The 12,573-nt window shown below is 37.2% G+C and overlaps 1 protein-coding gene across 5 annotated transcripts in view; it reads left to right on the top strand.

Annotated features, from left to right (window-relative positions):
- Positions 1-12,573, top strand: part of Pogz (pogo transposable element derived with ZNF domain) — a 54,951-nt gene that overhangs the window by 24,754 nt on the left and 17,624 nt on the right. For 3 of the 5 annotated variants that reach the window (XM_076861896.1, XM_076861892.1, XM_076861893.1), the window contains 4 exons: positions 6,526-6,701; positions 7,783-7,891; positions 9,300-9,590; positions 9,670-9,888. In XM_076861896.1, the coding sequence (XP_076718011.1) occupies positions 6,526-6,701; positions 7,783-7,891; positions 9,300-9,590; positions 9,670-9,888 (795 nt within the window). The remainder of the gene's footprint in view (positions 1-6,525; positions 6,702-7,782; positions 7,892-9,299; positions 9,591-9,669; positions 9,889-12,573) is intronic. The other 2 variants (XM_076861898.1, XM_076861897.1) reach the window with 1 other exon arrangement.

The raw sequence follows: 12,573 nt of genomic DNA, 5'->3' as shown, positions 1-12,573 counted from the left end.
GAGGATCGAATCCAGCGCCCCTCGCATGCCAGGCGAGCAAGTTACCGCTTGAGCCACATCCCCAGCCTATTCCCGGCTATTTTTATGTATTATTTTGAGATAGGATCTTGCTAAATTGCTGAGAATCTCACTGGATTGCTAAGGTTCGCCTTGAATTTGAGATTTTCCTGCCTTTGAGGAGTTGCTGGTAATACAGGTGTGTGCCACTATGCCTGGCCTCATGTATTCAATATTTTAGAAAGTTGTCTTTTCTTTTTCCCTATGGTCCACCCTCCCTTTAAATTAGTTTTAAAACCAGTTGGGCTCCTGATTCCTAATCGCTGCTACCTCCAATAATTATTAGAAAGACTATTCCTTTGTACATTTGGTTTTTGTCATTTCATGTTTCTCTTATTTTCCTTGCTCCCTCTCTACATAAAAGTATTTCCTTGTCTCTTAAGATTGTATTTATTCTTTAGTGGTTATATTAAAATACTAATTTCTTGACCTCCAGATTTGTGCAAGAAAGGTAAAGGATTCCATACTATGGGCTTAGACCTTATACTTTGTGACAGTATAATGAAGTTTAGGACATGAGTCTTTTTTTTTCCTGATACCAGGGGAGCTTAACCACTGAGCCATATCATATCTCAGTCCTTTCTTTTTTCTTTTCTTTTCTTTTTTTTTTTTTTTTTTTTTTTTTGAGACTGGATACTGCTAATTTGCTTACAGCCTCACTAAGTTGCTGGGGCTGGCTTTGGAGGACATTTAACCAAACCATAGTAAAGTAGATCAAAAAGATTAACAAGTGTTGAAACTGAAGTGCAAAACTCTTTGAAAAAAATTAAGACATAAATCTTAATGACCATGGATTAGGCAAAATATGACACTAAAAGCAGAAGTAACCAAAGGGGGGGAAAATAGATAAATGGACTTTATGGAAATGAAGACCTTTTAAAAGATACAGTGAAGAAAATAAAGATAACCCTCAAAATGAGAGAAAAAATTGCAAATCATATTAATAAGGGACATGTATCTATTTTATTTATATATATATATATATATATATATATATATACATATATATATATATCCACTAAAAAGACAAATAATGCAGTTTAAAAATGGTTAAAGGGGACTGGGGTTGTGGCTCAGTAGTAGAGAATTTGCCTATCATGTGAGGAACTGGGTTCAATCCTCAGTACCACATTAAAAAAATAAATAATAAAGGTATTGTGGCCATCTATAAAAAAATTTTTAAATAGACAAAGGACCTTGAATTGTCATTTCTCCAAAAAAAAAAATATGCAGGTGTCCAGTAACCACTTTGAAAAAAGATGATAAATATCATGTCATTGAGGAAATGCAAATAAAAACACAATGGGGTACCACTTCATACCCACTAGGATAGCTGTAATTAAAAATATATATATACCTATTATGTACAGTAACATGTTATAAAGAATGTGGAGAGATTGGAACTATCCTAAATTGCTGGTGAGAATGTACAACATAGTGTGGTTGCTTTGGAAAGCAGTTGGCAGTTTCTCAAAAAGTTGATCGTAGCCAGTCTTGGTGGCACATGCCTGTATTCCCAGCTACTTGGGAGGCTGAGGCAGGAAAATCCCAAGTTCAAGACTAGCATGGGCAACTTGGTGAAATCCTACTTAAAAATAAAAAATAAAATGGGCTGGGGATGTGGTTCAGTGGTAAAGTGCCCTTGAATTCAATTCCCAGTAACTAAAAAGAAAAGTTAAAACATATAGTTATCATAAGAGTCAACATTTCTAGCTGTCTCCAAGAGAATAGAACACATGTTCACACACACAAAAAAAACTCCGTGCACAAATGTTCATAACAATGTTGTTTATAGCATTGTAGCCCAAACTGAAAACAATTTGAGTGTCCATTAACTGACAAATGGATAAACAAAATATGGTATATCCATACAATGGATAAAAAGAAATTAAATGCTGAGGAATCTTAGAAAATTATGCTTTAGTGAAGGGAACCAGGCACAAAAGATCACATATGATTTTGCTTATTAAATGTTCAGAATAGGCAAATCCAAAGAGACAGAGAAGAGATAAGGGGTTCTCAGGGGCTAGGAGAGAAGAGAAAGAGGGGTAAATGCTAATAGATATGGAGTTTCTTTTGTTGTGAAAAAAATGTTCTGAAATTTAACTAGTTGTGATGATCGCACAACCTGTGTATATACCAAAGTCCACTGAATTGCTGTCTATATGTGGTACTACGGTTGAGCCCAGGACCTCACAAGTGCTAGGCAAGTGCTTTCCCACTGAACTGCATCCCCAGCCCTTTTAAAAGTTTTAATTTACTTATCATTTAAATTTATTATTTTTTAAATTTTTTATTTTTTGGTACCAGAGATTGAACCCAGGGACGCTTAACCACCAAGCCACATCCCCGGCCCTTTTCGTATTTTATTTAGAGACAGAGTCTCACTGAGTTGGTTAGGGCCCTGCTAAATTGCTGAGACTGTCTTTGAACTCGCAATCCTCCTGCCTCAGCCTCCTGAGCTGCTGGGATTACAGGCGCGTGCAGCTAAAATTTTTAATTTTAGTCAGTGTTTTGCTGAATTGCCCAGGCTGCCCTCCACCTTGGGATTCTCCTGCTTTAGCCTCCTGAGTAACTGGGATTACATGCATGTGCCATGGTGCCAGCCCGGAATTGTACACTTTAAATGAGTGTTCACTATATCTCAAGCTGGGGGTTTGGGACAGCTGTGTGTGTGTGTGTGTGTGTGTGTGTGAGTGAGTGTGAGTGAGGTTGTGTGTGTGTGTGTGTTTTGTTAAGATTCAGGAGTATAGTTTTTTTTTTTTTTTTTTTTTAATTCTTGGCAGACACAACATCTTTGTTGGTATGTGGTGCTGAGGATCGAACCCGGGCCGCACGCATGCCAGGCGAGCGCGCTACCGCTTGAGCCACATCCCCAGCCCCAGGAGTATAGTTTTTAAACATTATTTCTATTTTTGTTGTTGTTGTTCTTCAAAATCCACTACTCATCATTTAGAAGTTATCCTGTAATCCTGATTGAGCATTTGTTTGCCTAGGAAAGAAACATGAATTGAAATAAACTATTGCTTAATTCTAAGCTGTGAGTAATATAAATTGAATGCTATTCTTACTGTATAACTTAATTTTTAGCTCTTATTGAATTTAAGCCTCTTTTTCTGGGCTTAAGGGTATGTGAGTAAATGTAAAGAATGAAATTAAACAACAGTAACCCACAACCCATGGACCAACAATGGGCTGGGGTTGTGGCTAAGTGGTAGAGCACTTGCCTAGCATGTGTGAGGCACTGGGTTGGATTTTCAGCATCACATATGAATAAATGAATAAAATAAGGTCCATCAACAACTAAAAATATGTATTTAAAAATTTTTAAAAGATTGAAATTTTTAGAAATTAAGACCTTAATATTTGTAATACTGCATGTATTATGAAAGAAGCTGCTGAGTCTCCTTCCATGTTTAGATAGTTCACGGCCATGGCACCTAGTTCATATGAGCGCAGACTTAGAGAAGTGGTTGGGTAATTATTTTAAAGGCTTATCAAACCTTAGAAATTTTGATTGCCACTTTAATCCTCCAGAAGCAGAACTTTGTAAGACAATTGAATTATCAGAATTTCTTTGAAGAAAGGCTTAAGATTGTAGAAATCATTTGAAAAGCTTCTAAAATAAGATTTAAAATGTTTCTAAAATAAGTGTACTTTAATTTACCCAGTGTGACCTAACATGCCAGTTCTTGCTTTCCATTGAATTGTTGGACCTAATATGTGTTTGGAACCTCATATTTTTGTTTACACCAACTGTACTTTTTGAAAAATATGTATTGCTTCTCAGCCTTTTGGCTAAGATCTAGTATATAGTTTAAAAATCCACCAAAATTCAAACATGACATTGATGCAGGAAGGGAATATATGCAGAAAATGCTGGGTTAACATTTCTTTATAATGGTAGGATATGTACAGATTTTGTGGGAACCTGCCTTGTGTTTAGAGACTTGCTAATGCTGGTTGATTCACACAAATGTAAAAGTACTGCATCATTCCCTTCCTGTATCTAGTTGGGATGGTGACAATGATTACCTTAAAAGAATATTTAGACTAATGGTAAATAAGAGATAATTTATTGGGCTGGGGATGTGGCTCAAGTGGTAGCGTGCTCGCCTGGCATGCGTGTGGCCCTGGTTCGATCCTCAGCACCACATACAAACAAAGATGTTGTGTCTGCCAATAACTAAAAAAAAAAAAAGAGAGAGAGAGATAATTTATTTTCTTTTGCCCTGGTAGTTAAAATAATTACTATAAAATACTTTTTTTTTTTTTTTTTTTGTCTAGTTGATTACCCACTAATTTAGTGGTATAGAAAGAGCTGGAGAGGATGGGCTGGGGTTGTGGCTCAGCGTTATGGCGCTTGCCTAGCGCATATGAGGCCCTGGGTTTGATCCTCAGCACCACATAAAAGTAAATAAATAAAACAAAGGTGTTGTGTCCAGCTACAACTAAAAAATAAATATTAAAAAAAATGGAGGGGAACCCAGAAGATTAAAATAGACTTAAAAGATGTTCATCAGTTTTACTTTGTGAACCTTTTGGTAATCTGATTCAAACATGATTCTTTTAAATACTACAATTGTAAATATGAATTCTGAGGATTTATACTAAAGAATTTATTTTTAGGACTGATAATGGTAGTATGATTCTTTCACTTGTTCCTTATCTCATAGAGATATATATTGAAATATTTGCAGGTGATATGATCTGGACTTGTTTGAAAATAATGAGGGAATTGGTAAGTGTAGGAGTTATAGATGAAATAAGATTGCCATAAATTGATAATCATTGAAGGTAAGTGATAGGACATTATAATGAACCTCCATGTACTGTTTTTATATATGTTTGAACTTTTCTATAGTAAAACATTTAAAATGAAAAAACATACAGTTAATAAATTAAAGTTAGTTAAAATTAAAGTTAATTAAAGTTAGCCTAGGTAGATCTTGTTGGAATTTTTTGTTTTGTCTGTCAACTCCTGTAGTCACTAGTCTACTGTCCCAATAGACCACTGAAGAACTCTAAACTTCTGAGAAAATGGGGACAAGCCACTGTTGGCCCATTGATTGTCACCTGTATACCTACTCTTTGGTGGTCTAGCCCTGTAGCTGACTTTAGTGACTCTATCAAGTGGAAGATAAATTTCAGAGAGGCCCATCCCATTTTGATAATTGTGGGATAAAAAGTTGAGGCAATATTTTTGCTTGAATCTTTGACTTAGGAATATTAGCTTCCTGAAACTTTCTGTATTGTTTTAAATATTCCTTTGTAAATCAGGAAACAGTAGCAATGATTTTTTATACAAATAGAGAACTTAAACATATTTATAAAATTGCTTTTCTCATAAATAAAAAGAATTGAAGACATTTCAGTAATAATTAGCTCAGTTTGTTAATATTTACTCATGAATGAATCATTGTCTTTTGAAATTAGATCATTTCAGTTGGTGTAGTTTAGTTTTTCACTTGGCCTTCTGTTGATCAGTTCTGATGACATACAGAAAAAGAAAGTAGGCAGCACGTCAGTTTCTGTCTTTCCCATACCTCATGGAAGACCATGGTTGTTGCCCAGCAGTTCAAGGCTCTAGACTTAGCTTCCAATATGGCCAAAATAAACAGACAAAAAAAGACAGTGATTGTTTAGAGACTTTGGAATTTCTCAGATTTGACTCAGTAGCAAGGGTTGTCATTCCTTAGATGTTTGTCTACTTACTGAATTAATGTTCACATTCTCTTTTAAAAAGTTTAAGGGGATTAGCTAATAGCAAATTACTTTCCCTCTTAGTTGTTGATGGACCTTTATTTTATTCATTTATTTATATGTGGTGCTGAGAATTGAACCCAGTGCCTCACACATGCTAGGTAAGTGCTCAACCACTGAGCCACAACCCCAGCTACAAATTGCATTCTTATAAAATGGGTTTTACCCAGTAAAAGTATGAAAAAGACATGAATTCTTTTGTTCTGCTGATTTGTTGTAGGGAGATTGTGTGGTCAATATAATAGTCACATACAAGACTTAATGTATCCTTTATCTCTACTTAAGACATGGGTGAGATGTTAGTGAACCACCCAACCTACTTGTTTTCTGTTAATTGTATATTTGGGTGAAGCTTAAGTTTTTGGTGAGACCTGAGGTCAGTGGCAGTCAGATACTTTTATGTCTGAGACACCATTTCTTACCTAAAACTTCAATGTTTGTTTAAAAATGTTTCTGGGAGGCCTGGGGTTGTGGGTTAGTGGTGCGGTGCTTGCCTCGCACGTGTGAGGCACTGGGTTCAATCCTCAGCACCACATTAAAATAAATTAATATATTTAAAAAATGTTTCTAGGGCTGGGGATGTGGCTCAATGGTAAAGTGCTTGCCTGGCATGCATGAGGCCCTGGGTTCAAATACCCAAGCACACACACACAAAAAAAAGTTTGATATTCTTTTTTTTTTCTTCTTCTTCCTTTTACCCTTTAGCTGGCAATCCTTTGGTCCAGCAAGGTGGACAGCCACTCATTCTCACCCAGAATCCAGCACCAGGTCTGGGCACAATGGTTACCCAACCAGTATTGAGGCCTGTCCAGGTCATGCAGAATGCCAACCATGTGACTAGTTCCCCTGTGGCCTCACAGCCAATATTCATCACTACCCAGGTGAGTAGGACTCTGAATTCTGTGATTGGTAGACAAGGAGAGAAAGACTATGTGAACCTTTGGGAGTCTAATTTAAGGTCTTTGACATCATTAGTAATGGCCACTAAGTCTTTTGTGCTGGATTTCTCACTAAGTTTTTTGAGCTGGATTTCTCACTTACTGTTTCTTAATTTGATGCTTACTTTTGTGGAAAGACCAGCATAGCATTGTGGCTGGGTGATTTCTTCATATCCCTGAAGGGGTCTATTAATTGATGTGATTAAGGTCTAGGAAGAAATTAGTGGGAAAGCTCTAAGATAAGGCAACTTTAACATTTGGCTCTCAAGGCTCCTTATCCTTTGCTTAGGTTAGTTTTCTTCATGTGGGTAAGTTAATTGACTTTTGGAGATTTATATAAATGAAATTGGTGAGCTTTGAAAGAAAAGGAAAACAGCTTATTTTTTTATTTATAATGTGGTGATTTGAATTTGAAAGCCTATGTTGAATTTGGAATCTGAAGACAAATGCTTCTCTTTGCTTGTGGCTTCCGAGTAACAAAATTTTCTCTTATAAAATTTGTCAGAGGGGCTGGGATTGTGACTCAGCATGTGAGGCACCGTGTTCAATCCTCAGCACCGCATAAAAATAAATAAAACAAAGTTTTTTGTTTTTTTTTAAAGAATGCTTAAAAAATTTTGTCAGAGGATTGTGGCCTTTAAAGTGGACTTAGGGACAATTTTGTAGGGTTGTTTACATGTTGAATCACTCCAGTGAATATTGTCAAGTGTTTGTCTTTTTTTTTTTTTTAACTTCTATGCAAATTTTAGCAGTTTAGGGGCTAGTTGGTAGATACAGTTTTTTTCCTGTTAAATCAGGAAACAGGTTTTCATTTTGCCTCATGTGCCAATTTTTATTATCCAGTTTTGTTATTTTGTCACTCAAAAATTTGCCAAAATTTTCTAAATTTTTCCATCTCAGTCATTTAAAAGTTCTAACTTGAGAGATAACCATTAGGTAAGAGTATAGGAAGATACAGATCATACTACAGTCAATGTTAGTGTTAGATCTGCCTGTTAAAAGATCATTTTGCTTTTTAATGCAGGGATTTCCTGTAAGGAATGTTCGGCCTGTACAAAATGCAATGAATCAGGTTGGAATTGTGTTGAACGTGCAGCAAGGTCAAACAGTTAGACCAATTACATTAGTCCCAGGTAAGGAAGAATGTCTATCCATTTGAAATAAACCAGCATCTAGAAGATCTGTTTTTATCATTTACAAATACTCTAGGTATACTCAAAGAAAATGTTAAAGTACAAAAGTCTTAATGATTTAAGCCCAATTTTTAAAAAAATTTTTTTAACCTTTGGCCAGGGTGGTGTCTGATTTTCTACTGTTTTTCACCACCCTTCATGAGGTAGTAAAACTGGGTTTATTTAGTAACTATTTGTTTATTTTGGTAACTACTGTTTTGGTCAACTAATAAGTTTGTTATCCTGAAGGAATGTTATTAATGCAAACTCCCAAATTCTGTACTCCAAGTACTTCTGCTCACTTATATGAATGAGACTATAAACTTATTTCACTTTAATTTTGTAGCATCAATTTTAGACATAAATTAAGCAAATGATAAATCTTTCAAGGATATTTACCAATGACTAGATAATATTTTTTAAAGAATCTTGGGGAGAAGGGTGTGTAGCTTAGTGGTACAGTACATGCTTAGCATGCCTGAGACTCTAGGTTCTATTCCCAGCACACACACACACACACACACACACACACTCACACACATACTCTCTCTCTCTCTCTCTCTCTCTCTCTCTCTCTCTCTCACACACACACACACACACACACACACATGCGCGCACACAGAGAGAGAGAGAGAGAGAGAGAGAGAGAAATATATTTTCCTCCAACTCCCCACATTTCTTGTTAAGTTTAGGCCAAAAAAGAGTATCTTAATGTTTGATTGTAAGGGTATCCCCTGTAGCTTATCTTCCTAATGTGTTTTGGTTTTTTGTTTTTGTTTTTGTTTTTGTTTTGTTTTGTTTTGTTTTTGTTCTCAAAGCCCACTGGGATTTTTTGGCCATAAGTGTGACCAGTTTGCCCCATCATATTCTGGTATTTCGTTTTTCAGTGGAATTATCTTTCGTGCCTGGAGCTATTCTCCTTTGGGACATCCTAGTAGAATGGCATAGTCTCTTTTCTATTTGAGGTTATAAAAAAGAATGGAAGACCCCTTTCGTAGTCTGAGGAAGAAGAATCTCTTTCTCCAGGATCAAGCCTATCTTTAACCTTTAAACACCCAAGCTGGCTCTCTTCTAATACCAAGGTCAAGTTACTTATAGTATTCTTGGTATAAAAAAGTAGCATGGTAAGGTGTTTTATGAGGAGGAGTTAATGAGAATCTTAGGTTACTTACAATGATTTTTTTTTCCATCAGCTTGGATACCTATTGATTTCTTAGATTTTAGAATCTGTATACCTTTGATGGTCATTGAACAGTTTGGGGAAATCATCTTTTCCCATTCTAGCATTTTTGGTAAAGAAAAGAGAATGTTTTATAGGTGAGCCCATTGATGAAGGTTTGGTACTTTTTTTGTGTGTCTCTCTTAAAAGCCCCAGGTACCCAGTTTGTTAAGCCGACAGTTGGAGTCCCACAAGTATTCTCTCAGATGACCCCAGTGAGACCAGGCTCCACAATGCCTGTGAGGCCCACCACCAACACCTTCACCACCGTCATCCCAGCTACTCTCACCATTCGAAGCACCGTCCCTCAGTCCCAGTCGCAGCAGACCAAGTCCACTCCCAGCACTTCCACTACTCCCACTGCCACGCAGCCAACCTCATTGGGGCAACTAGCTGTTCAGCCTCCAGGCCAGTCCAACCAGACCTCGAATCCCAAGCTAGGTGAGCCTTGAGAAAAGGATATGGCAGACCAGGATGGGTGGTGGGCAGAGAACAGATGATTATCACTTGGTCAACGTAGCTCCTTCCTTCCCCTCTCCACCTGCAGTGAGCATTGCCAGCTTTGTCACTGTGAAACGACCTGGGGTTACAGGTGAAAATAGCAATGAAGTAGCCAAATTGGTGAATACCCTCAACACCATCCCTTCCCTAGGCCAGAGTCCTGGGCCATTGGTGGTATCCAACAATAGTTCTGCCCATGGTGCTCAAAGAACCAGCGGACCGGATACTTCAATGAAAGGTACAATAACTTTGAGAGACCTTGAGCAGCCAGTCATTCAAAAACATCAATAAAATATTTCTTTTACCTGAATTCTATATTCTGAAATGGAGAAATAAACTATAGTTGCTATAATTTGTTCTTATAAAAACTTTAAAGAATTCTGCAACCTGTACACTCAGAAAAATGAGAAATTATATCCCATCTGATTCAAATGTACGGTATGTCAAGATCATTGTACTGTCATGTGTAACTAATTAAAAAAAAAACTTTAAAGGTAGAGCTACTTATGAATGGTTCAACTAAATCAGCTACAAGGGATTGTGTGTAATTGTCCTCTGGGGATTGTTGGTTGGAGATGGGTGAAATAATCAAAGATGGCTTCAGGGAGAAGATGGAGTTTTGAACAAGATTTTTTGAATTTGTTAGAGAGGTTTTAAAATAGAAAGGATATAGTGTTGTGAGGATTTCAGTGGATTAGAGCAGGAGTGTAAAATATTTTAGTTTTGTGCAATATGGTATCTGTAGTAACCACTGAGTTGAGCTATTTTGCAGAACCAGCCACAGATAACATAAATGAGTTAGCATGGCTGTGCTCTACAGTCTAAAGTTTGGATTGTCATGTGGCAAAAAGATTAATTCTTTTGCTTTTATTTTAGCCATTAAAAATGTAAAAATCCTTTTATAAGTGGTGTTGAGAAAACTGGAATTGCACTCTTACTTTATACCAAATATAAAAATAAATTCTAAGTGATTCAAGACTTAAACATACAAGCTAAAACTATAAAATTCTTAGAAGAAAATGTAATTGGACTGGTGTGGTGGCTCATGCCTATAATCCCAGAAGATTGGGAGACTGACGCAAGAGGATCACTAGTTCAAAGCCAGCCTCAGCAATAGGGAGGCACTAAGCAACTCAGTGAGACCCTATCTCTAAATAAAATACAAAGTAACTGGAAGTTGGGTACGGTGGCCCTCACAAATTTGAGACCAGGCAGCAACTTGGCCTCTAAACAACTTAGCTGTCTCAAGATAAAAAGGGGCTGGGGAGGTAGTAGTAAAGTGCTCCTGGATTCCGTACCCAGTACACGCCCCCCCCCCCAAAAGAAAAAAAAAAAACAGTTGGAAATCTTCACAATTTGGACTTAGATGACAATTTCTGTTTCTTGGGCATGATACCAAAAGTACAGTCAGGAAAACAGAAAACTAGATAAATTGAATTACATCAAAATTTAAAACTTTGTGTATCAAAGAACACAGTGAAAAAGCAACCTTCAGAATGGGAGAAGATATTTGCAAATTATATATTTGTAAAGAGGTTACAGTGCAGCAGGGTGCAGTGGTGCATACTTGTAATCCCAGTGGCTCAGGAGGGTGAGGCAGGAGGATCACAAGTTGAAAGCCAGCCTTAGCAACTTAGAGAGACCCTGTCTCAAAATAAAGAATAAAAAGGGCTGGGGATATAACTCAGGTGTCTGAGTTTTTCTGGTGGATTTAATCCCTGGTACCAAAAAAAAAGAGGTTACTATCTAGAATACGAACAGAATTCCTATAACTCAACAACAAGAAAACAATCCAATTAAAAAAGAAAAAATGGGAAAGGACTTGAACAAATATTTCCCCAGAGAAAATAATAAAGTGGCCAGCAAACACATGAAGAGGTACTCAGCATCACCAATCTTTAGGGAAATACAAATCAAAACCACAGTCAGCCAGACACATGGTTCACACCTGTATGTGATACAGTTACTTGAATGGCTGAGGCAGGGGAATCGGAAGTTTGAGGCCAGCCTTAACTTAGTGAGACCTTGTCTCAAAATAAAAAACAAAAAGTGCTGGGGATGTGGCTTAGTAATTAATTGTCCCTGAGTTCAAAACCCAGTAAGTGGGGGAGACAGACACAAAAGCCATCATGAGATACCATCTCATACCCTTTATGATAGTGACTATCAGAAAGTAGGGTGTAGCTCAGTGGCAAAGGGCTTTCCCTGAACGTGTGAGGCTTTATTTCAATTCACCAGCAATTAAAAAGTATATATATTGATTGATGAGAATGTGGAAAAGGTGGAATTCTTGTGCACTATTGGCAGGAATGTAAAATTATGCAGCCAGCATGAGAAACAGTGTGTAGTGGCTTGTCAAAGAGTTACGAAGCCGTGTGTGGTGACACCTGCCTATAATCTCAGCAAGGTGGGAGGCTGAGGCAGAAGGATTATAAGTCTTACACAAGCCTTAGCAACTCGGCAAGACCCTATCACAAAATAAAAAAAAATAAATGCTGGGTATATAGCTTGGTGGTAGAGTGCCACTGGGTTCAGTCCCCAGTCCCCCAAATAAATAAATAAATAAATAAAGGATCAGCATCTGCTTTGGGAATTCCATTTATGGGTACATAAAAGAACTGGAAGCAGGAACTAGAAGAGATACTTATACCCCTGTTCATAGCAGTGTTATTCATAATATTGGGTAAAAACAACCCAGAAATCCATCAAGCGATGAATGGATGACAACATGTGCATATACGTATATTGATGTATATTATCAGGCTTAAAAAGGAAGTTCTGGGGGCTGGGGTTGTGGCTCAGCGGTAGAGCACTCACCTAGCCCGTGTTCAGCCCTGGGTTCAATCCCCAGCACCACATAAAAATAAATAAAATAAAGGTATTGTCTCCAAAAAGGAAGTTCTGACCCATGGATACAACATGG

Source organism: Callospermophilus lateralis, chromosome 7, assembly GCF_048772815.1.
Source record: "Callospermophilus lateralis isolate mCalLat2 chromosome 7, mCalLat2.hap1, whole genome shotgun sequence".
NCBI classification, from domain to species: domain Eukaryota; kingdom Metazoa; phylum Chordata; class Mammalia; order Rodentia; family Sciuridae; genus Callospermophilus; species Callospermophilus lateralis.
Note: the sequence above shows the minus strand (reverse complement) of the source record. Positions and strands in the feature narration are given on the sequence as shown.